This window comes from Balaenoptera ricei, chromosome 5 (assembly GCF_028023285.1).
Source record: "Balaenoptera ricei isolate mBalRic1 chromosome 5, mBalRic1.hap2, whole genome shotgun sequence".
Taxonomy (NCBI): Eukaryota; Metazoa; Chordata; class Mammalia; order Artiodactyla; family Balaenopteridae; genus Balaenoptera; species Balaenoptera ricei.
The window spans coordinates 77,923,807-77,950,412 of NC_082643.1; the positions used below are offsets into that span (position 1 = coordinate 77,923,807).

Below are 26,606 nucleotides of genomic sequence, written 5' to 3' on the forward strand. Positions count from 1 at the left end.
AGAAAACTTCCAGTATATGCACAAGATGAATACAAAGTCTATCTAAATACTCTCTATTTCTTCAAATTATATACTTAAAAATCTTCTACAAACACACTGTGTCAAAAATAATAAGGTAGGCAACACAAATTACTTTTACACTTCTATTAACATAAAATAATTTTAAAATTGAACTAGACTCTCTATCTATATTCTATTTACACAAAGATACACATATAAGTAATTTACTTTTTCCTTACCTGAATCAATACCAACAGGGCCAAATAACTCATTGAGCTGAAAAGCCAGTTCAGGGGGTAATGCCAATTCCAGACAGTCTATGGTCAGCGATTTGGCCATCACTGGCGTGGGATTCAATGTCTCAGTCTTATCTTCTTCAGTAACTCCAGCTGACAAAGCACTCCCTGCCATTAGAATTTTTTCCACTTCCTGTTCATCTTCATTCATAAATTCTTCTGTGTTTGGAAATTTCACATAATCCTTTGGAAGATTTTCACTTTTATTTATGTCAAAAGAGTCAGTAAAATAAAGTTCTTCATGTAATTCAAGATCCGAAGTGCTCGATACAGAATTTAAAATATCAGACAAATTCAAAGAAGAATGTATACTGTCTCCAATCTCAGTGACTTCTGGATTCTTCCCCATTTCACTCACATTTTTAGTGGTAGTAGCTTTTAGAGTGCCTGGAAAAAACTGCTTAACATTATATAAACCTGAAAGTTCTGCCTGACTATTAGGAAGTACTTCATTATTATTCTTGAGATCTACATTAGGAAATATACCTGTTATTAATCCAGGTTTTTCAGTAGTTATAGCTCTTATTTCTGCCTGCTCTAAGTTTTCCTTTTCTGAATTACAGGTAGACTGTACATTAGTGTTACTGATACCAATTCCATGGCTAAATTCTGGCACAGAAGAATTAGACTCCTCTAAGCTTCCTCTTTGGCTAATAATTTCCTTCAAATTCAGTCCCAGAGAAAATGGCCCAATTTGTGCTTCATCATATGACTTTTTTATATTCTCAAATTCAGTATCCTCACATAATTTAGTTTCAGAATCCAATAAAAGGCTTGTGGCCCAAATAATATCTTTGTTACACCTCTCATATAGGTCTTTTAGGGCTTCTAATGAAAACGATCCAAATAGTTTACAAAGAATGTTTAGATTTTCAGATTCATCAGCACTGGTAAGCTCACTTTCTTCAACATATGTGCTTTTGTCATACATTACCCTATATGGAATTGCTTCTTGAACATCTAATTTTGTGTTAATATTGAAAGCTTTCGGTTTAAATCCATCTAATCTTCCTGTTAATACTCTCAGAGAATCTGAAACACTAATTTTATTCTTTTCTATTTTCCATAAGAGAGCAAAATCCTGTGGTTCAGTCTGAGTACACTTGCCTACTTCTATTCCAGGGACTTCTTTAGTCTTTTCTTCTTGAAATTCAGCTAAAGTTTGTGGTCCCACTCCTCCAGGAGCAGTTGGCACACTATTGGTAAAAGTAAGAGACAATGTGTGTTGCCTATGAATCTTTTTACTTGGACAAGTTTTATTCTCACAGGTCATTTCATTGGGCAGCATTTCAGAACTTCCTCGAGTAGAACTACCCAACGTTTTTAGTTCTTCAGGGCTTGTGCCCCAACAGGCCTCACGTGCTGTATATAAGGACATTTCATTCATACTGTTGTTAGTTCCAAATTCTAGGTTGGGTTCATTTAAGCCAGCCTTTGGCATTCTTGATCTGTGTTCTCTCTGAGCTAAAGAATCAGATGAAGGCCAGTCACCCACAATGTTGAATGAGTCTTCTTCAGTATTTTTATAAGTACCATATTTACAGCTATTGAAAGATTCTGAGGCATCATCACACTGTGACTTGCTGTCATCCTCTATGTTTTCATGTGGAGATCCTCGTGGCTGGATACAATCTACACTCACAGATAAACTACTGTCTAATACTTTATGTGACTGAGGGCAATTATACTTTTTGTCACTTTGTATAGATATAGCTTTTTCAGTTTTTCGGTTCCTTTTTGTCCTCTGACCGATAGACTTATCAACTGGCCAGTCACCAACAAAAGACAGCTCTTGTCTTGGGAACTTTTCCGAAGTTGATTTGCTTTTTTGTTTTCCAAAGGCTTTTTTCTTTACTCCTGCTCTTTCTTCCAGCATTTCACTAGATGAAGATTTTTCATTTTGAAGTGGTACAGTATTTGAAAGACCCCAGTCTTCTTGATTATTTCCACCATAGCAAATACTTGGTGATATTCTCTCTACAAAACTATCTGCATTGGTTTTACTACACTCTTTTTCAGGAGCCATTTCTACTGGTTCTTCTTTTTCACTTTTGTCTGTTGCTCGTTCTTTGCTTTCAGAATCAGAAAAATAAATGTCTGGAGCTTCCTGAATGAAAGCATTCTGATTGTTAGGATTCATACCACTTATTTCTTTTCTTCCGTTGTTTAAATCTGCATTAGGGAGATATGTAACGTTCTCAGGTAACAAATTTTCTTTGGTCACACCATGTTTCTTCTCTTCAATTAACTCTGGATGCTTCAGAGATGAGGATAAAACATTTTCTTCTTTTTCAGAGGCAATATCTTCATTGTCTCTTGGGCTGTAAGATTTGTTTTTAAGTATTATAAGGAAATCTCTTAATGTTGCCATTAATATTATGATTTAAAGAATCATTCAACTGAAAGACAAGACACTTGATCCTTCCCTAATACACTATGAACACATCGCTTTATTGTAATCCCAACACCTAGCACAACGCTTGGCATACAAGAAGCACTCAAATTTTTTCAAACTGAATAATTAACATGAGATTTTCAGTTAAGGTGTTTATTATGCATTAAATATTAAAGTTAAGGTTCTAAATTTGTTCCCAGAAGAGGACACCTCCCTAGCTCCTTTCCAACCTATTTAAGCTTAATATATGTGAAACTAGGTCTGCCTCTATACCGCCTGTCATTTGCTGCAGAGGAAAATGCTTAAGATTGATTTACAAAGTCTCAAAGAGTCAACCAACATGATCTGCACAATTAAGTGAAATGAGAGAAAGGGAGGACAGCTCTCATTTGAGATGTCACTTGTTAAATTTTTTAAAACCATCCTCGATGTTAATTTCAGACTCAGAGCACTTTTGCCGAATCACTATACGTTGAACTTCAGTGCATTTTCCTTATTTAACAACTCATCTTCCTTTCTTTCTTTATTGCAGGAGTTCTCAAAGTCCCAACTCTCCCATGAAGCCTTCCTAAGTGAAATCACACCTAACATTCAGTTTTCTATATATCAGATGCTATTATAAGTCCTTCACAAGTATTAATTCATAATCCTTATGAGATCCTTATAAGCAAAGTGTTATTATTGCTATTTTGCAAATGAGGAGCCGAAGTATAGAGAGATTTTATAATTTGTCAAAGATTACAAAGCTTTGGGATTTGAAGCCAGGAAATACAGTTAGGGAGCCCATATTCTTAACTACTTTGCAATACTGCTCCTCAATAAAAGAGCATTTGTGAATTTTCTTTTCCCAACTCCTTTTTAAAAGGGTCTCTCATCCCTAATCATCAAAAAATGTGAGCAATTCAGACCTCTAGTTATATTTAAGACTCTTCTTTACTCACTTATTTATTCAATTGTTTATGTATCCTAAATGTTTTTAACATAATCAGTACTATCCTGAATTGCAAACTTTCAAAAGGCTATGACTTGTTATTACTTAGTAAAAGTATACCATGCATAATACATTTTTACGATACTAGCCTGAAGGAATATTTTTATTAATACCTAAGAAAATTAAGAAGTAATGTGACTATATACAAAATAACAATAGAGGATAGATAAGGTAACAGATAAATACTGGAATAGCAGCAAGTTAAATAAAGAAGGCAGGAGTATTCATAGTGTAAACATGGACCTACATAAACCAGAAGACAATGAAACCCCCACATATGTCATCACCCACATAAACTTTTACTTCTCTTGCTAACCATATATATCCTGCTCCAGGTAAGACTATACCTAAACCCTACAAACAACAAATGCCTACCTTATTTTTAAAGTTATTTGGCAGTGATTTTAGAAGTTCCTAAACTATCAGATTTTTTTAAATTAAATTTTTAAATTGAATTTTTGTACATAGAGACTTTAACCTACCTAGTACTTCTGTCACAAGAATATGCACACAACTCGATACGTTCCATTTTCTCTGGAACTGAAGAACTCATGATTATGGGCACTGAAACAAAACGTTGATAGTGTTCCAACATTCTTGTTATTTTTTCTTTGCTTATCCCATGAATATTACGCCTAAAAATTCCAGGGGAAAAAAAGGGTAGCAGGAACATTGGTAATTAAGTTTTTAAAAAATCGGCTCATATAATGTTAAGAGAAACAATGATACATTTCTAATACATAAAAATATCAAAACTGGTTTATTATGACACAATATAAACTATTTGATTCTAAGTTTCATTTTATTCAGAATGTCCTAAATTACCATTTTCTTAATCATGCCATACAATCTTTTCCAAACATCCTTCATCAACTTGGAAAAAACCAGCAGATCTTAATAACTTTAAAAGAAGTTATTCTCAAGCTCTGCCAAAAAAATCTCAGACGAATATGACCATCATTTCAATTGATTAATTATTAACTAGTGACTAAAAAAATTCCACTACAGAGGCTTCCAGTTATGCCAGTACAGCAGACTAGATGTGCCAAAGGACACTCCTATTACAATAAAACTGGATCCCATACGAATTAAAGCAGACACACACTTTAACACATTTTAAGTTCAAGTAAAGAAAAAAATTCCTAGTATTTGAAGTCTCTGGATGTCCAAATATGAAGTTCGTTATATTTGTGCTTTCATTCATGGTAGCTTATTCCTTTGTTTTTGTTTATGAGCTCACACTTAGTTGAATCTAATATATGGGAATCCTTAGGCCTTAAACTGGGGGTGCTTTCATTCATACAGCATCTGAATTTGCATCTGCCAGGAGGCAAGATGGTATGCTTTAGTCCTTCAAGGGTCTTGTCTTAATGAAAACATCCAGTTGAAACTCTCCTATCTCAGGCTGGATCCAACATTTAGTGTCTGGATCCCGGGGCTAATATTAGCATTTGCCACCTGGGGAAATCTGGCTTTCATATTTAAATACCTCAGTCTTATCTGGTTTCAGACGACAGAGAAGCAAAGAGATAGAAAATATGAAAGAGAGGTTAAGAGACATAGACATAGAGGACAGAGCAAAAAGGTCTAGAATACATCTAATCCAAGTCCCAGAAACAGAAAAGAGAGTACGTGGGACAGAAGCAATTTAAAGAAAAATGGCTGAGAATGTTCCAGAACTGATGAAAGACATCAATCTCCTAATCTCACAAATCCAAAAAATCTTAAGCAAGATAAATAAGAAATCTACAACTAGAAACACAGTACTGATATTGTCATTCACCAAAGATAGAGATGATATTAAAAGCAACTAGAAATTTTAAAAAACTAATCATCTACAAAGAAACCAACTATTAGAATTACACCTGACAACAATCATAATGGAAGTCAGAAGACAAATGTCCTCATCAATAATAGAAACTGTCAATCTAGAATATATACACTCAGCAAAAGTATCTTATAAGAATGAGGACAATAAAAGGATTTTCAGATTTAAGAAAAAAAAAAAAAAGAAAGTGGTTGACATGAAACTGGCCTACAATGTAAAGAAAATCCTAAAAGATGAATGTCAGGCAGAAGGAAATTCTCAGATGAAAGACCTATAATGAAAGGAAAATTAAGCACAAAGCACTACACAAAGCACAAATAACTACACGAGTGAAAACAAACACCATCTGTACATTCCGGACGATCATAGCATGTAAGTTGGAAGGGAGGTAAGTATCAGAGTTAACATGTTTGAAAGTCCTTGTATTTGTGAAGAGGAAAGCTAGGAAAATGGTTTAATTTTAAAGTCTGCATGATAAAACATTTAATGTAACCACTAAAAGAGTTTAAAAAGTGTATATAATCTCCACATTAGTAGAGAAGGAAAAAAACGAATAAGAAAATTTGCATTCAATTAAAAAAATCCAAAGAAGGCAAGACAGGAGGAAAAAAACAAATATATAATTTTCTGTGATAGGAGAAAAAACAATCACAGAAAAGGTTAGATAAATAAAAAGTACAGAGAGAGACAGCAAGAAACAAGACCAATTATATGAATACCCAAAATAACTGTAAAAGAACTAAGCTTATCAATTAAAAGCCAAAGATAGAGTGAATTTTTTCAAATCCAGCCATACTGGTTATAGAGATACACCTAAACACAAAGATACTGAAAGGTTGAAAGGAAAAGTATAGAAAAAGAAATAACACTCAAATACTAACTAAAAGAACTGGTATAGTTCTATCTATATTAGACAAATTTGATTTTATAACAAAAATTAATATTAATAAAAGAAAATTACTAGACAAGGATAAAAGGTTCAATTAGAGTGATATAAAAATCTTAAGCTTATATGCACTTCAAAAAATATCCTCAGTATATTTAAAGCGAAAATGGTCAGAATTATAAGGAAAAACTGACATAATCAACATAATAGAGGGAGATATCAACACCTCTCCCATAGTACATTTTCTCATCCCTCTCTTAAACATTAATCCATCAAGCAAAATTTTCTGAAAAGTAAAGCTACAGATGCGAGCAAAAGAATAAGCATGATTTAATGATATATTAATATACTATAACTGTTATACATTCTTATCAAGCAAATATGAACATTTATAAAAAATTGACAATGAACTAGTAAAACACATCTTTAAAAATATCAGAGAATTAGTATCATACAAACTGCACAATCTTACCTACTGCAGTAAAGTTGAAAACCAATTTTTTTGAAAAGATAAATTTTAAAACCATCTGTTCAAAAATTTAAAACATAGTTCTTAACAACCCAAGGGTGAAAGAATTAAAGTAACAGTAATGAAAACTAGAAAATAAATGATAAAAAGAAGATATTATATATTAAAATTCTAGGAGCATCTAACATGATACTTAGGGAAATTTATAGCATTAAATGCTCATAAGAGAAAATGACCTAGGGCTTCCCTGGTGGCTCAGTGGTTAAGAATCCACCTGCCAATGCAAGGGACACAGGTTCAAGCCCTGGTCCAGGAAGATCCCACATGCCGTGGAGCAACTAAGCCCGTGCACTACAACGACTGAGCCTGTGCTCTAGAGCCCAAGAGCCACAACTACTGAGCCCACATTCCACAACTACTGAAGCCCATGCGCCTAGAGCCTGTGCTCCCCAACAAGAGAAGCCACTGCAATGAGAAGCCCGCGCATCGCAACGAAGACCCAATGCAGCCAAAAAAAAAAAAAAAGAATAAACAAAGCAAAATAGATTTTTTTTTAAAGCAAAGAAAGTAGAATAAAAGAAGCAGAAATGAATGAAACATAAAACAAACTTATAATAGATCAACAAAGCAGAAAGATGTCTATTTGAAAAGGCTAATAAAAAATCTGATCTCAGGCTTCCCTGGTGGCACAGCGGTTAAGAATCCGCCTGCCAATGCAGGGGACACGGGTTCGAGCCCTGGTCCGGGAAGATCCCACATGCCGCGGAGCAGCTAAGCCCATGCGCCACAACTACTGAGCCTGTGCTCTAGAGCCCGCGAGCCACAACTATTGAGCCCTCATGCCACAACTACTGAAGCCCGTGCGCCTAGAGCCCATGCTCTGCAACAAGAGAAACCACAACAATGAGAAGTCTGCGCACCACAACGAAGAGTAGCCCCCACTTGCCGCAACTAGATAAAGCCCGCGCACAGCAACGAAGACCCAACACAGCCAAAAATAAAAACAAATAAATAAATAAATTTATTTAAAAAAAAAAATCTGATCTCTGCTAAGAATAATCAAGAAAAAAAAAGAAGATACACATAAATACATTAGGATTGAAAAGTACAGATGCAGCAGAGATATAAATGGTAAGGGAATACTATAAGAGTTTTAATAAAAAGTTTTTTGTTTTATTTATTTATTTATTTATTTTATTTATTTTTTGGCTGCGTTGGGTCTTCGTTGCTGTGAGTGGGCTTTCTCTAGTTTAAATTACCATGAAGAAAATACCCTGACCAAAATTAATTTAGGGCTATCTCTAAGGGAATACAGAGCACAAAACAAAATACATTGTATGTCCATGTCCTGAGGTAACATTTTTATCCAAGTCAAACAATCAAAGAAAAAAGTATAACCTTGGGGGGAAAGCAGAGTGGGTAGTGAAAAACCTGGACAGCTGAACATTTGCTACCTTTTCCATTTATACCTCCTCACTTCCTTCCAGCATTGTGAGTCACTAGGCAGCTACAACAATTTGTTCCTGCCAGTAGCACACGGTTCAGGTTTGCCAAATCCTAGAATCTCTTCTAGTTTCAGATATTGACATTATATTATTAATAAGTAATAAAGTACTGACTATATAAGACAATTGGAATTTTTCTGACTGTTAATTAACAATTTAGGAACAAAAAGACAAATTCTTCACAAACTGAAAAAAGAAAGCCTATAGGCAATACAAAATTTGTTATCAATTCTTAAGGGGCAAAGCCACAATCTAATACATTTTGTTTCGTTCATTATTTACAAGGGGAAAAAAATCTAGATGGACTTTCTATCACTCTCATGAAATTAAAAACATGTTAGATAAACTCCAAGTTTTACCTTGCAAGTTCCTTTGGTTTGAATTTCCACCATGTATCCGGTTCCCGGAAAAGGACTTTATATTTATGTTTTTGAGACTACACACAAAAAAGACAAATGCATTTTAAAATAATTACTTCCATGAAATTTAATTCGTTGTTTCCAAATTCACAGCATGTTAAAACTGAAAGAACCTAAAAGATGACCTAATCCTGATGAGTGTGTCACCTGGTAAAATGCACAGTCTCTTTGATCCAGCAATGAACTTCCCGAAATTTATGCTATTGATAAAAACTTACGTCAGAGTGCAGAAGTATACATACAGCAGGATAGCCAGTTCGCCATTATTTGTAACAGCAAAAGAATACAAACAACTTAGTGTCTATTAACATGGAACTGGCTAAAGAAATGAAGATACAGCCATACAGTGAAAATATATACAATGGTTTTAAAAATACTATATGTGTTAATGAGAAAATGTTCTTAATATAAATTGTTAAGAAAGTAAGATACAGAATTTTCACTTGAATAAAAAAGGATTAGTCACACATCTGTATATGTATAGAAACTTCTGGAAAGATTCTCAAAAATACTATGAAAAGCATCTACCTCAAGGGGATAGGACTTTAGACATTCTTTTTTATGGTTTGAATACCTATCATATACATGCATGACTCTTGTAAGTTTAAAACCATTTTAAATGACAGCTCATTCTATTTTTCAAAACTCTAATATGGCTGTAATCTAAAAGCCAAGCACTATACTTGTGCACTAGATCCATCTTCTCTATCTCAAGGGTAACTGAGTTCAGCAACTCTCCCCTCTGAGGCATGATTAATTTTTCTCTCCCTGCTGAATCAATCTCATCACATTCAGTTATTTCTCCCACCTTACTCTCTAACCCCTCATCCCCTGACAGCTATCTCCCCACTTTCCTACTCCCATTGCAGGAAAACGTCTCAAATAATAACTATATTCTGTCTCCAATTCCTCCCCTTCTAGCCTCTCAAACCCACTCCAACTGGCTCCTCCATTGAAACTGGGCATGGAAACCATGAATTACTTCCACATTGAAAAATGCTACAGTTAATTCTCACTCTCTTGCCTCTCAGCAGCATTTGTCACAGTTCATCACTCTCTTCTTACACTTTTTTCATTACTATTGCTTTTCCTACTCCTCCAACTGGGTGGGTGTTCTCAGTTTTTTTTGTTAGTCCTTCCCTTTCACCCAGACCTCTTCTCACAATGGAATGGCCCAGACTTAGTCCTTGGTCTTCTACTCTTGATCCACACTCACTTCCTCAGAAATTATCATGCCATTCCTTGGCTTTAAATATCATGCATTAGGTAATGACTCTCAAATATATATTGTTAGCCCAGAATTCGCTCCTGAACTCCAAACCCACAGATCCAATTACCTATTCAACAAACTTAACACAGTCAAACCTAAACTTCTGAAATTCTTTACCTCACACCCACCACAAAACCATTCTACCTGGGGACTTCCCTGGCAGTCCAGTGGTTAAGACTCTGCGGTTCGATCCCTAGTCAGGGAACTAAGATCCCGCATGCTGTGCAGTGTGACAAAAAAACCCAACAAAACTATTCTACCTGAATTGAACCCTCTCCATCTCAACTGATGACAACCTCCAGTTACACAAGCCAAAAACCAACCTTGATGTCATACTTAATGCCTCTCTTTCTTTCATATCCACATCAATACAACAAGAAATTCAGTTGGCTCTACTTTAAAAATATACCCAGAATCTAATCTCTACTCACTATCACCTTTACTGCTACCATGTTGGTCTGAACCATGTGATCTTTTACTTTATTTACCACTACAGCCCTCTAACTAGTCTCCCTGTTTCCATTCTTTCCCACTCCTAAGTCTATTCTCAATGCTGCACTACAGTGATCCTTTTAATAGTCAGATCATGTCACTACTCTGCTCAAAACCCTGTTATGAACTGAATGATTGTGTCCCCTCAAATCCCATATGTGGAAACCGCCATCCCACCATGTGACTGTGTTTGGAGATAGGACCTTTATAGAAGTAATTAGGGTTAAATGAAGTCAAAAGGTTAGGGCCCTAATCTGTTGAGATTAGTGCCCTCATAAGAAGAGACACCGGAGAACTTGCTCTCTCCACCATGTGAGAACACAGCAAGAAAATGGCAACCTGCAAGGGAGGAAGAGAACTCTCACCAGAAACTGACCCTGCTGGACCTTGATCTGGGACGTCTAGCCTCCAGAACTGGGAGAAAATTAATTTCCTCTTGTTTAAGCTACCCAGTCTACGGCATTTTTTTATGGCAGCCTGAGCAGACTAATGTATCTTCCATGTCACACAAGGTAAAATCCAAAGTCCTCACAGTGATCTATGTATGAGCCCTTACATAATCTGCCCTACCATCTCCCCAACCACCATTACATCTCTGACCTCACCTCCCACTATTGATCCTCTCAGCTTTATGACAAGATGCCAAGAGTGGTCATTGTTATTTTCTGTCATTCTGACAGAAAAGTCCAAAAATCAACCCAGACACCAAGGTAGGTAGTGACATAACACCCTGTAATGAGCTTACTCACTTCCATCTCCTCACCTCAGCACCAAATTTCATACAAATGATTCAAGGCCTGGCAATAGCCCAGGTCTCTAATTACCTAAAGGGGTATCATACAGCTGTTAGGATCAAATTAATTTTAAATGCACGCATACACAAAGAGAAAAAGAGAGACTATGAATTTAAAGACTTTTTCAACTCCCATATCAATAGGCAAACCTTAATAATATGTTACATTGCTTAAGAGGATTCTGACTTAGGTCAACCTCTATGATAGCCCACAAGGAACAATATTGCTTTGCCATATATATACATATACACACACACACACACACACACACACACACACACACGTTTTGCCAATTGCCACTAAGCATACTTGACTGCTCCCTATTTATCTCTTACTACTTTAGCTACTTTTGTAAACGACAGTCAAGATGGTAATAGACTGTTCTCTCTACTCTATTCCACGCTCCCCTACAGCTTTCATTATCTTACTACCAAAAGAAGCAAAAAGTGATCCTCTTCTCTACAGTAATTCCTACATCTACTTCTTTATGAAGACAAAAGCATTTGGCATCTATGATAAGCAGGAGTCCTTTATACTTCTAAGTAGAGTTGGGAAGAGTCAAGGAATCAATACTGGAAAAATAGCTTCATATTTTCAATTATTATATAATAAAAAAGGGGAAAGAAAACATTATAGAAGGCTGAAGCCTAAACGAAAATCAGAAACACATAATTCAAGGACTTCTTTGTTTTCTACATGGGAAAATAAAGTGGTTTTTTTCCTATTTTCATTGGAAAATAAAGAACTTTCTAAGATGAGAGCAGGAAGCTAAGAAAAACCTACAGAGGAGTCAAGTAAGGTTAAGGGGGAAGCAGGTCCCAGTCGTGAATGTATTAGTCTAGAAACTAGGAACTCCTAAGGCCAGAAAGCAAACTGAATTTCAGCTCCCAATGCACTAAAATCAAGTCTTTGTTCCCTCTACTGCCCTGCACAGAAGTAAAATCTCACTTGTTCAAAGGACACAATTTTCTTCAGAAAAGTAAAGAATCACACCTTGTACTTCAAAACAGTACAAGTGCACTGGGCACAGCAATGGGGGTATAAGTTGGATGTGTTAAGGACATAAATCAGCAAGTACAATATTCACTAACTAAAGAAACATACTGAGCTTCAATGTGCCAGACATGCTAATCTTGGGGGAATAAAACAAACAATACCCATACTCACAAAAGCTTCACTCATCAATTTACTCAATGAATATATATTAATTATATGCCAAGCATAGTGCTATACTCTGGAGATTCAATGATGAAAAAAATGATAGGCTTACCCTCAAGAAAAATAGATGGCTTAGAGCCAAATTCAGCCCATCAGCCAGTATTTGTACAGCCTAGGAGCTAAGAATAGTTTTTTGTGTGTGTGTGTGTGTGTGTGCTTATCTTTAAAAGGTTGTTAAAAGAGAATATGCAACAGAAACTGTGGCCTGCAAAACCTAAAATATTTACTATCTGGTGCTTTCTAGAAAAAAGTTAGCCAACCCATGGCCTACTGATAAAAACAGTGTGCTTAATACTATGACAGAAGTAAGCCAGGGTGCCAGGAAAGCAGAAAGAGTGCCCAATTCAGCTTTTTAGTAAGTGAATGACAGCTAACTTCCTGAAAAAGCTGACATCAAAACTGGACAAAAAAGGAATCCAGCAAATTTGGAGAACTGAAAATAGCTGAGTGTACAGAATTCTGAATTTCTCAGAGTAGCAAAATTTCAAAAGAATTTGGGGACTAAGAAAGAATCAGCAAATTTTGATTCTGCCAAGTAAAAGCAATAAGAAAATGGTTGTGTGTGTGTGTATACACACACATACATACATATAAATACACACAAACATAAAATTATAATTTAATACCACTATCTTTTCATAAAAGACATCAAAAAACAAAAACAATCTCAGAATTTAAAAACTGAATCTCAAAATTTGAAAATTGAATAAATTTAGTTTTATGGAAAAACTATTCCTATTTTTCTCATTTTGCTAAAGACCAGAGAAAGCTCAGTTACATACAGTCCAAGGACTGTTTGCTTGAGATTCACTTGTATAATTAACATCCCCCAATAATTTCAAACCCACTATTAGACTTATGACAATTCATGGTACAAACCAAAGCAACATATGGCTTCATTTCCCATGCCTGTAGATTTGTATTATCTATTATTATAGGAGATACCTTCTTTTCAAATGCTTCTTTTGCTGAAATACAAACAGAAAATGAGAAATCACTTTTAGTAACAATATTAAGGATTATCTTGATATTTTAAAAATCTGATCTTGTTTTCATAATTTGAAAATCATAGATATGTGCTAATTTCATTCACAACTCTACTTCTAAATAGTACTTTTGAATATATAAAAAATTAAAATATAGGGAAATGTTGAATAATAAACACTAAATAAATACTAAAATTATAATCAGAGAAATTAAATAAAAACTGTCTGATTTTAGTTTGATGTGCGTGTTACATGTATAAATAGAATAAATGGGGAAAAAAGCTATCATTAAAAACAATATCATATCATGCTAAAAGCAACATGGTATCCCAGATAAGATTCTGGATACCATGAATCCAGAATCTGGATTCTGGAACAGAAAAGGACTTTAGTAGAAAAACTAAAATCCAAGTAAAATCTGGAGTTTAGTTAATAGTAATGTACCAATGTTAATTTCTTAGTCTTGACAAATGTACCATAGTTATATAAAATGTTAACATTAGGGTCAAATAAATGGGTGAGGGGTATAGAGAAACTCAATACTGCCTTTGCAAACCTTTCCATAAATCTAAAATTATTCCAAAATAAAGTCTAAAAACAAAAAATATAGGCAAACACACATACACATGACAAAAAACAAGATGTCTTGATTTGAAATAAACAATTATTATACGCCTTGTGCAAGAGATTTTCATATAAAACTGCCTTTTTTCCCAAGGAATTAGACCATTCAGGGAATTAATGATGAGCCACAATAAATAAGCCTTACAAGGAAAATATTTGGAAGTTTTAAAAGTTCTATATACTCTCTTATAACTCAATAATAAAAAGACAAATAATTCAATTTAAAAATGGCAAAAGATTTGAATAGAAAGCTCTCCAAAGGAGATAAACAAGTAGCCAACAAGCACACAAAAAGATGCTCAACATCATCAGCCATGAGGAAAATGAAAATCAAAACCACAAGATACCACTTCACACCCACCAGGATAGCTATAATCAAAAAGATAGATAATAACATGTGTTGGTAAAGATATAGAGAAGTTGGAACCCTCATAAACTGCTACTGGGAATGTAAAATAGTGCAGCTGCTTTGGAAAATAGCTTGGCAGTTACTAAAAAGGTTAGACATAGACAGGTATGTTCATAGCAACATTATTCATAATAGCCAAAAAGTGGAAACAACCCAAATGTCCAGCAACTAATGAATGGATAAACAAAATGTGGCAGATCCATATAATGGAATATTATTCAGCCATAAAAAAGAATAAAGTACTGATACTTTCTACAATATGGATGAACCTTGAAAACGTTACACTAAATGAAAGAAAGCCATTCACAATGACCACATATTATATGATTCTACTTGTATGAAATGTTCAGAAGAGACAAACCTATAGAAATAGAAAGTAAAGTAGTAGTTGCCTGGGGCTGGGAGAGAGTTGGGGAGAAATGAGGAGTGACTGCTAATGGGTATGAGGTCTTTTTGGAGTGATAAAAATGTTCTAAAATTGACTGTGGTGATGGTTGTACAACACTGAATATGCTAAAAACTATTTGATTCTTATCTCATTCAATAAAGCTTTTTAAAAAAAGAGTTCTGCCAATTAATTTCATATCATCATTGCTGCGGTTGTTGTCATAGAAAGGGCACACTGAACTACAGCTAAGCACTTTTCATTCTCATTTAACCTTTACAAGAATCCTGGGGGGTTAGTATTATTAAGCCCTTTTACAGATGAAGACACTGGGTCCTGGAGAATATAAATAACTTGCACAAGATCACACAGCTAGTAACTGGCAAATCCAAGATCGCTCTTCATCACATCACACTGTTTATTTTTGTGTTGGTATTCCTGAGTTTTCACTTTAGTATTTAGTTCAAGAATGAATATAGAAAAATGTAACAATGTCTAAAGATGACAAACTCAAGAGTAGCCTTCACAGTGCATTTATCGTAAAAGAAACGCTAAGTAAAATATTGTCTATATGTCTTAATAAGAATTTCCCATATAAAACTCTATCCATAACTAAACATTTCATAATAAAACCATCTTCAGTGAATAAATAGTTGCACTAATAAAGAATTAAGGTTTTACCTATGATCTCCCTGCAGATTCAGTTTGAGGAGAGTCATTTTTACACTCACACTATCCTCTATAAACATTAAGCCAATCTAGGAAAGACTAGTGATTAACAATGCAAATTCTATTTTAGGAAACAGGAACCAGAGCCAGAAAACTGTAACCATCTTGAGCTATTCAGAGACCAGCACAGAAAATCTGACTTACTTCTGACAAGATACCCACTGACTAAATAAAACTTAAAACATGTTATGCAATGTTCTAAGCTATTCTACAAAACTTAACTCATTTAATTCTCATAACAACTCTATGAGACTAACTCTTTCACTTACTATGTAACATTAGAATTGTTATAGTTAGAATTTAACCTTTATTATATATAGTTATAATTTAGAATTAAAGATAATTATAACTTTTAAAAGTTATACGTCTCTCAAAATACAAACACAAAGTGGATTTTTTTCTTTATATTCCTCTTAATATTACACATCATCTGATGTCTATTCTTACCACGATTCTGGTTCCATTCATGTGCTTCTCCTAAGTATTTTACATCAAACTGGTATTGTCCATTTATGTAAAAATAGTCATCAGTACTAAGAATGACTCCACTTGGATTATCCTCTTGCAAAGTCCTGTGAATGATAAATGTAATTATTTTCATTAATCTTTCTTCTATTTAAATTCTCTCCTAGTTTTTGTAAGGTCATAATCTGAATTAAAAATTCAAGTATTGGACTTCCCTGGTGGCTCAGTGGTTAAGAATCCGCCTGCCAATGCAGGGGCCACGGGTCTGATCCCTGGTCCAGGAATATCCCACATGCCGCAGAGCAACTAAGCCCGTGTGCCACAACTACTGAGCCTGTGCTCTAGAGCCCGCGCACCATGACTACTGAATCCTGCGCGCCTAGAGCCCATGCTCCGCAACAAAGAGAAGCCACTGCAATGAGAAGCCTGTGCACCGCAATGAAGAGTAGCCCCCACTCGCCGCAACCAGAGAAAGCCCGCGCGAGGCAAAGAAGACGCAACACAGCCAAAAATAAACAAATAAATTAATTTTTTTAAAAACCAACTTAAAAATTCAAATATTATTATTTAAAAGAAGGAAAATATTTTATTATTCAAACAAATCACACTAGAGGGACTTCCCTGGTGGTCCAGTGGTTGAGAACACGCCTTCCAGTGCATGGGATGCAGGTTTGATCTCTGGTCAGAGAACTTAGATCCCACACGCCGAGGGGCAACTAAGCCTGCGCGCTGCAACTACTGAGCCCGTGTGCTCTGGAGCCCACGCGCCACAACTAGAGAGAAGCCCGCGCACCGCAACAAAGAGCCCGCGTGCCGCAACAAAAGATCCTGTGTGCCACAACTAAGACACGACGCAGCCAAAAACAGAATAAATAAATAAATAAAATATATATTAAAAAAAAAATCACACTAGAAATCCTCTAAGCAGAAGTTTGACTCCCAGGAATACAGACCTGAGGCAAGGCTACTTTGCTTTATATACTATAAAGGTTTGAAAATTAACACATTTTAATTATCAAGAAAACCAGACAACTGAAAATGCTTCAGAACTCTTATCAGTCACAGGCAATCCCCTCATCTGGTCACTTGACACACACTGATCTACCTTACCCACTCTAAGTGGAAGGTCACTTCCCATTAGGTGAGTACCTTGATATTCAACCGATCTTCAAAAGTAGATGAAGCTCTTTGTATACTGCCATAAATTTAGTGAGTATGCCAAAAACATCCAAAAATATAATGTTAATAGACTATTAATTTAATCTGTTAAATTATACAAAGTTAAGATAGTTTTGTGGGGCTTTTCTGACATCTCTTTCTTTTGGCCATGCTGCGCAGGTTGCAGGGGATCTTAGTTCCCCAACCAGGGATCAAAGGTGTGTCCCCTGCGGTGGAAGCGCAGAGTCTCTACTGGACCACCAGGGAAGTCCCCCATCTCTCTTTCTTGACTCTGGAATTTATCTTCTATATAATTGAGATACATGCAAAAACTAAGCAAACAGAATCCATAGAGACATAACAATGCTACCCTCTTAACCATTTGTAAAATATCACCATTTATCCTCTCCTAAAACGTGTATAAATATTTCTAAAGTTAAAATATACTTTTAAATTAATTTTTATTGGAGTATAGTTGATTTACAATGTTGTGTTAGTTGCAGGTGTACAGCAAAGTGAATCAGTTATACATATATCCACTCTTTCTTAGATTCTTTTCCCATATTAAAATATACCTTTTGAATTTAATTTTTATTAGCATCTACTAAGTGCCAGGCACTGTTTTAAGCACTGAGCATACACCAGTGAATAAAAACAAACATTCTTGCACTCATGGAGCTTACATTCTGGTGAATGCTCACTTGATCCCACTTTCTAAGACTCCTACATTTATCCTCTTCTATTTTATCTCCAAGTCTTCCCTTCCGACACTTCACTTCCTCTTTTCCCTTTAAACATGTATACATCTCAGCTATCTTTTAAAATCTTAACCACACTTTAAGGACCCCTTTTTCAACTATTACCCAACTTCTCTCCTTCCCTTAACTGCTTTAGTATAAATGCTTTTTTTAAGGTCTTAAGGTCTTCCACGTTCCCAGCACAACAAAATTGTTTTTCAAGATATCCATTCATGACCTTCTTTCCAATAAATCCAAAAGCTGTTTTTCATCTTTCATTTTCCTTGGGCTTGCACACTAGCTTAATACTGTGGACTGTTCTCTCTGAGAAAACTCAGCTTCTATGTCTCTGTACTTCCCAGTTATTTCTCTCTATTCATTCAAAAATTATTAGTAAGCTCTGACTTTGTGACAAGCACTTCTTTCTCTTCGCAATCTCTAACTGTAGCTGCCTCTGGCTCTAAGGCCTCTGAAACCTAGTTCTTCAAACAAATGTCACAGCACTATTACCTTCTAGGGTACAACCTTTTGTTCCAATCTTTCACAAAATGCAATATCATAACTGACTGTAATGCCTATAATATTAAATTAAAATGTTTTTTATTCTTGTGGTCATTAAATCAATGAGAAAGCCTATGTCTACAGAAGAATATACTTATAAGTGTATGAGTAGAATATGTGGATATTTATTGGAAAATAAATCCACACTAAGAAAGGACGTTAAAAAAACAACTGAAAATGAGCTCATCAAGGCATACATGCATACTCACTAATGCTAGATACACCCAGGATCAAATAGAAAAGACCCAGCTAAGAATAGAAGAGAGCAAAGAGTTAAAATTTGGAAGGAAAAGGGGAAAACTGGCAAATAAAATATATTAGATGTAAATATTCTGGAATTTAAAGAAGGGGGGGTAGGAGAAAACTTTGAAAACAGCACTCTTTAACAAGTGTCACTGAAAACACAACAAAGCTGCCTCTAACCTTGACTCTAGTCTCTCATACCAAGGCATCCACAACATTCCTTGATTACAAAAGGGACATAGATGGGTATTTGAGATAAAACAACTGAGAGTACATCTTGCAAGAAATAAATCACTGAGAATTTGAAGTTCTCTATCAGTGGTTCATCCCATGTTCTTTCTTCAAATCATACATTTCTAAAACCTTATTTAACATGCTACACTTCCAAATCTCCAACTACCAGTAGAATTCTTGTGTATAAGACTTCCTTGAATTCAAAATCAATTATGGCCCTTTATCTCTATAATCAAAGCTGAGTTCATCTTTCTCCCACTCAAGTTAGTTCTCTTCCACATGAACTTATTTGTTGATTTCACAAGTTCACAATCTTGGAATCATCTTTAATTTTTTCCTCTATTCTGTCTCTCAAAATATTCTGAGATGAAAGAATTCAATAAAAACTTCTAGAGAATACAGTGCTATTAGCTACAAAGTTAAAAAAAAATTAGCAAACATCTCTATGAACTAAAAGTATTTCACATATTCAGGCTGTTATAAATATTCAAGTTCATGCATTACACTCTTTCTTTAAACTCAATTAAACCTCATACCTTGCCAAAAAAGATTTTCCTGATCCCGGAAGCCCTCTGAGAAGAACAAGAACTAGTCCAACATAAGATGATGTCTTCTTTCTTACAACCTGAGAAACTGGAGTTTCTTGTACCTGATAAGCACTTGTTCCCTCTTTATTTCTCCATCCCTTTGTTGGGGAAGTATGAGAAATAACCGGGGGTGGAAACGTATAGTTGACAGGTCTCCAGTGTGCAGCTGTGGTTACAACAGGAGCTACAAAGCCATGGTTTCCTTGGAAGAGGTCAAAAGCAGGAATCATTGGATTCCACATTGGTGGAGGGGGAGGAGGAGGCAGCAGTAGAGGGAGAGGGGTAAGTACTGGGCAGTAATTCACATCCTTCCCCTTTGGTGGCAGTTCAGTATGTTTGTGTGACTGGAAATTGAATTCTTCAGAAGGTACAAAAACATCAGGGACAGAAGATTTCTGATCTCCACCTGTACCTAGTAAACCAAGCCCCAGATTTTGCACAGTAAGGTTTAAAGGAGCCTGAAGTTCGTTGGCATCCAAATCTACAGGGGCTTGAGAGAACTGAGTCTCAACACATGCAGATTCTAAAAGCTCTTTCTGAATTTGGTTACTACAATCCACCATAGTGTCATTTGCTACATTTAAAGAACTACTGAGAAGAGAATCTTCCAATGCCAATGTGTTATCCTTTGTAAAACTTTTGGACTCATTTGAAAGTGAATGTGAAGTTAAGGAATTTGAACTCAATGTAGAGGCAGAACTCTCTACATTTTCACTGTTCAAATCCATATTTTGGGTAGAAAGAATAGGAGTTGTACTACTTGAATCTGAATTTATAAATGCACTGGGGTTACTAAAATTATTAACATCTCGCAAAGGCAAAAATGAGTATGCATGGTCATCAGGAGAAGAGTTCAATTTCTCAAAAGCATTCTGTATTAAGGAATCTAAGTCTTCAGTTAGCTGCATGTCCAAAAATGAATCCATTTTTGAATCTTCACTCTCTTCTTCAGGAGGACACTTTTCCATTATTTCACATCCCACTGCATCTACTTGGTTCTCAGAAGCAACGAAGCTTTTTGAAGGCGATTCTTCTATTTTAGCATCAGTGGCTGATAATTCTAATAGACAATCCATGGCATTTTCAACTGTACAACAACAAGAACGACAACAAAATATATCTGTATGTATTGAAAACAGTAAAATATAATTTAATTAAAATCCACATAAAATTATACTAGAATTCACACTGAATGAAATACAGAGAAATTTATAAATATTCAAGTCATTTCTTAAATTAATATTTTACTAATATATCAGTCTGTATTAGTGAAAGGTTTAAATTATGAAGACATGCAATGTTGTTATACTTTCAAACAAACAGTAATAAACTAGGCTAATGAACTGCCATCAAGTAGATATTCTCTGATGAATTTATTGATTAAAAGTAAAAATATCTGTAATTATATACATTAGGGTTGTTTATAAAGATCCTAAAATCAGTTGATTTACTCAACAAATACTTACCTACTGCATGTCCTTTTAAGTATGAAGTATTTTAAGTACTCTCCTAGTAAATGTAATTTGTATATATGGTCCATGCTATGAATTTCACTTAATACAAAAAATACGTATGAGCATGTACTACGTATCAGACATACTTTGTACAAAGATGAATAAGACAGCTTTTAACTACACTCAAAGGATTTTTGCAGTCTAACTGAGGCAATTACAGATAATTACATTAGAAGACAATCACACTATAATATAATATAGGTTAAATAATGCACTCTTTTAATAATATACAAATGCCTTAACAGCCTTATAGGAGAGTAAGGAAAGATTTCACATAAGGTAATATGTGAACTGGGAGTCGAAGATCAAAAAGGAACTTGTCAGCCACAGAAGGGAAAGGCAAAGCCAGTCTTGAAAACACAAAGCATGTTTAAGGTATTAAGAGAAGTTTGTTGGAATGCGAGTACACAGTAGTATGGTGGGTAAGAGGAGATAAAACTGGAAAGGGAAATTGGGAAGGGTCCTGTATTTCATGGTAAGAAATATCAATTTTATTTTCTAAGGGAACTTGAAGGGAAACTACCTGTCATAGCATTTGGGCTAGATGCTTTGTCATCTCACTGAATCTTCAAATTATACTATGAGGTACAGTATTCCTAGCAAATAGATGAAGGAAATGAAGTTCAGAAAGTACATTAACTTAGCCCAAGTCACACAGATAGTAAGTGACAGAGCCAGGACTGGTATGTCTGACTCCAATGCTGAGCTCTTTCCCTTATAACATAAATACAGAGCCATTAGAATTATTAAGCATCAGAAATTTGAGGCTTTTTTATATTATTTTTGTGTTTTATCTTGTTTTGTTTTATGCAAGATAAATGTGGGAACAGCACAGCACAGTAGGTAAAAGCTCTGGTCAGGTGTCAGAACGACATTTAAATCCCTACTTGCTGGCAATAACACTTTGAACGAGTTACTTAACTTTCCTAAGCCTTGATTTTCTCATTTGCAATGTGTGGATAATAAAAGTACCTACCTCATAGTGTTGCTGTGAGGATTAAATGAGATAATCCATGAAAAAGGGCTGTGCACAAGGACTGGCACCTAGTAAGCACCCAATTTATGTTCCCTTAAGAAGAAAAACAAAGAGGGATTGGAGGGGGCAAGCCTGACAGAGAGACCAGTTAGAAGACTATAGCAATACTACAAAAGCTAGAAGCCCTAAACATGGAAAAAAGAAAAAAGAAAAGGGAAAAAAAGCAAATAGAAGAGATATTTCTAAGAAAAAAATCTATGTGATAGAAAAATCACAAAAGAAAAATATCAACCAAAAAAATTAATGTGTATATAATGAAAAAAACAGTATTAAGTAAAAATAAGTAAAAGATCAAACTATATCTATATAACACAAAAGAAAAGTTCTTTCATAGAATGTTGAAAAAAATTAAAACAATGGTATAAAACAATGAAAAGCACATGAACAATTCACACAATACAAGAATTAATAAACAATCATACACAAACATGTTCAACATTTCTCTTTATCTTAAAAAAAATAGCATTAAGAAAAGGTAAAATCTTATTCCTAAAATCTTAAAATAATACCACTCAATGCTCAAAAGGCTGTGATGAAACTCCTATATTTATACAGTGCTGGTGTCATTACAAATTGGCACACCCCTTTTTTTTTTTTTTTAATAAAGTAAATTTACTTTTTTAAATTAATTTTTATTGGAGTATAGTTGATTTACAATGTTGTGTTAGTTCCTGCTGCACAGCAAAGTGAATCAGTTATACACACACATATATCTACTCTTTTTTAGATTCTATTCCTATGTAGGTCATTACAGAGTATTGAGAAGAGTTCCCTGTACAATACAGTAGATCCTTATTAGTTATCTATTTTATATGTAGTAGTGTGAATATGTCGATCCTAATCTCCCAATTTATCCCACCCCACCCTTTCCCACACTGATACCATATGGCACACCTCTTTAGTAGGCAATTTAGCAGTATGTTTCCAAGAGCCAAAAACTGTCCTAACCCTGTGATAAAAGAAAATAAAACTTTGGGACTGAGAAAAAAGCCAAAAGACAGAAAAGGTTATTTGTACCAAGGTGTTCTTTGCAATATTAATTATCCATGTAAAACTTAGTTATAATTAAATAAATTAAAGCACAACAACCCAATGGAATATTAGAAAGCTATTAAAAATAAATATAAAGACTGCAGCCAACACTGAAAAAAATGCTTATGTTAGGTTAACTTTAAAAAGTAGAATATACAATTTCATCAATATTATTATTCAAACTACTCAAAACATCAGTATTTATGAACAAGGTGTAGAGAAGATCCTGGAAAAGAGAAATGTTTTTTGTTAGGATGTAAGGGTAATATATTTTCCTTGTAATTCTTCATTGCTATGTTAGTGTATGTGCAACAAATAAAGTTTAAACACATCAAAATTAGGAAATAAATGTTGAAGCCACAAGTAAAATTGTAAACACTATCATTTCTGAGCATCATGTGGACTGCTGAAAACTGGTTTTCTGTATATGTATCATAACAGGATAGATAAGATATGCTCACATCACAGACCATGGAATGTAAAAAAAATGGAAGTTTATCACATTACCAAAACTCCCTAAACCTAGAATAATTTTATCTTATACTAATCATGGCCAATAGCAATACTAAACATCAATATTTAATTTACTCATCAGTCAAATTTGATATGTATGTCTACAAACATACATCTAAACCATTTATTACAAGTCATTAATAACTTACTATACTGAAGACTTTATCAAAACAAACCAAAAAAACGAAAACACAACCTTCACTGAAAAAGTCCTATGAGGTACATACTCTTATTATTCTCCTTAGCAGATAAGAAAACTGAAACCAGAGAGGTTAAGTGACGGAGCTGGAAATCCAATCTAGTTTTCTTGACTCCAAAGCCAATTTTTTGAAACCGCACTACTCTATTAGCCTCAATTCTTAATCAGCTCTCATTTCCACAATTATAATTACCTTTTCACTCAAAAAATATTTACTGAGATCCTACTGAGTCATTTGGTATTTGGGGGCTTGGAGACACAACAGTAAAACAAAAGTTTTTTAAATCCCTGTCTTTAAGGAGCTTACATTCTAGGTCAATGGTTCTCAACTGGGGATGATATTGCCCCCACGGGACATAAGATGATCTATAGAGGCATTTTTAGTTGTCACAACTGGGGTAGCAGGGAGGAATGTGCTACTGGCAGCTAGTGGGTACAGGCCAAAGATGCTGCTGAACATCCTACGATGCACAGGAAAGCCACGCACAACAAAGAATTATCCGGTACAAAACGTCATTAGTGCCAACCTGTTCTAGAGGGAAGATAAAAAGAAATAAAACATAGAATATGATATCTACATATACATCTTACACTTAGAACTGTACATTTCTTGAAAGAAGAAGCTAAGCTTTATTCTTCTTCATACCCCTCGTAATACCCAACTTATACCTTGCCCGCAGCAGATATTCAAAAAATGATGAACAAAATAGAAATAAGGTAGTCATTTTCTATATTACTACTGGTCATGGCATAGTACATGAAATCTTCTTATAAGATGCAAAGGGTTCAAACTAAACTTTTTCTCACCTTTGAAATCACATTCAGAAAGCATCAAATACACTACATCAGGATCCAGATCAGAAAACATCTCTGAGATACTGGTGAAGAGTTCTTCCTGATCAACTTTTGTCTCACACATGGAAGGAAGAGTAGTGGTTGGCTCCTCATGACTAGCAACACTGGATACAACTTCCTTAGAGTTTGTAGTCTTCCGAAAAGGATTTCCCCCAAGATTTTTCCTTCTCCTTGGCATTCTGACTTCCAAAACTAAAATGTTTCCCTTCTCTTATTTAAGATGTTTGATATTTAAGTCATACCTCAAAGAAAATAGGGTTAAATATCTTGCACAATCCAGCAGTAATAGGACCTAAAATAGAAAGCAAGTTGAAACACTCAGACTATAGTTATATTTCCATGTCTAAAATCGGAATGACATCTTTATTTAAGAAAGTACCATCAACTCTGGTGGCAGCAAAGCCAAAAAGCAGTCAATTTCTCTCTCCAAAATATTCAAGTTTTTCAGGATTGAACATGTTAAAAATTAAGATATTAACAAATGTAATATATTTTCAGAACAGTGAGTACACTGTTTTAGTACAATTATTTCATTAAAAAAAAAAACAGTATTCATAATGAGAATGTCTACTGAACACCTATTTGGATGTCCAATAGGCATCATAAGCTTAACATGTCCAAAACTGAGCTCCTGATTACCTACTTCACACCTGTTCTTCCTAGTCTTTCCTATCTCAATTAATGCAACTCTATCCTTCCAACTGCTCAGGTCAAAAACCTTGGAATAATTCTTGACTCCTGTCCAACCCACATCCAATCAGTAAGCCAATTTTGTCAATGCAACCCTCAAAATGTATCCAGAATATGATCATTCCTCACCATTTCCACTGCTACCACAGCGGATTAGTATAAAAGTCTCCTCTAACTAATCTCCTTGCTTCCACCCTTGCCCCTTCAGTCATAACAACTAGAGTGACTCAGTTAAACCACAGGGTCAGATCATGCCTCTCTTCTGCTAAACTATCCACTAGCTTCCCATCTCATTCAGGATAAAAGCTAGAGCCCTTAAAAGGGCCTATAACGCAGACACTTTTTACTTCAGTGTTGTCATCCCTAATCCTCTTCCCCTTGCTCATGTCACTCCAGCCATACTTCGCCTCCTTCTTCTTCAAACATCAGCCATGCTCCCATCTCAGAACCTTTACATTTGGTCCCTTCTACCTAAACTAATATTATCCCAGGTATCTAAAAGATGTATTTCCTCCTATCATTACTCCTATCATTATTCAATTGTTACCTTCTCAGCAAGTCAGTCGCCCAACACCACTTATCCCTTTTTCCTTACTTGAATTTTCTCCCTAAGATTTACCTTCTAACGTAGTGTATGTTTCATCCATTTGTTTTATTTATGTATTGTATTTACTACCCATATTCCAGTAAAATGTAAGCTCCACAAGGGCAGGGACTGATAGATCTGGAGAACTCTGACAATCTACTTGCTTTCTCCACTTGGATCTATTTAATAAACAATTCAAATGTAACACAGCTAAAACCAAATGTCTGATATTTTCTCAAAAACCTGCTCTAACCATTTGGTCTGGCTACTGTCATCTTTCACCTGTATTCCTGTCTCCTAAATGGTCTCCCTGCTTTCCACCCTTTGTCCCCTACAGTCTACTTTCAACACACCAGCCAGAATGATCTTCATACAACATATAAGTCAGAATGAATCAGGGTCTGCTTTAAATTCTCAAGTGGCTCTCCATATCACTCAGAGTAAAAGCTAAAGTTCGTACTATGGCCCGCCTCCCTTTTGGCCTTTAATATACTTTTCCC

General features: G+C 35.0%; 1 protein-coding gene across 16 annotated transcripts in view; it reads right to left on the reverse strand.

Moving 5' to 3' along the window:
- N4BP2 (NEDD4 binding protein 2) overlaps positions 1-26,606 on the reverse strand; it is a 108,267-nt gene that overhangs the window by 53,382 nt on the left and 28,279 nt on the right. For 12 of the 16 annotated variants that reach the window (XM_059923147.1, XM_059923139.1, XM_059923148.1 and 9 more), the window contains 7 exons: positions 24,783-25,122; positions 19,631-20,768; positions 16,144-16,268; positions 13,443-13,531; positions 8,730-8,806; positions 4,165-4,317; positions 240-2,617 (listed from right to left, as the gene is read on the reverse strand). In XM_059923147.1, the coding sequence (XP_059779130.1) occupies positions 240-2,617; positions 4,165-4,317; positions 8,730-8,806; positions 13,443-13,531; positions 16,144-16,268; positions 19,631-20,768; positions 24,783-25,008 (4,186 nt within the window). In that variant the 5' untranslated portion in view covers positions 25,009-25,122. Of the gene's footprint in view, positions 1-239; positions 2,618-4,164; positions 4,318-8,729; positions 8,807-13,442; positions 13,532-16,143; positions 16,269-19,630; positions 20,769-22,171; positions 22,265-24,782; positions 25,123-26,606 lie in introns of those variants that run through there. The other 4 variants (XM_059923149.1, XM_059923143.1, XM_059923150.1 and 1 more) reach the window with 3 other exon arrangements.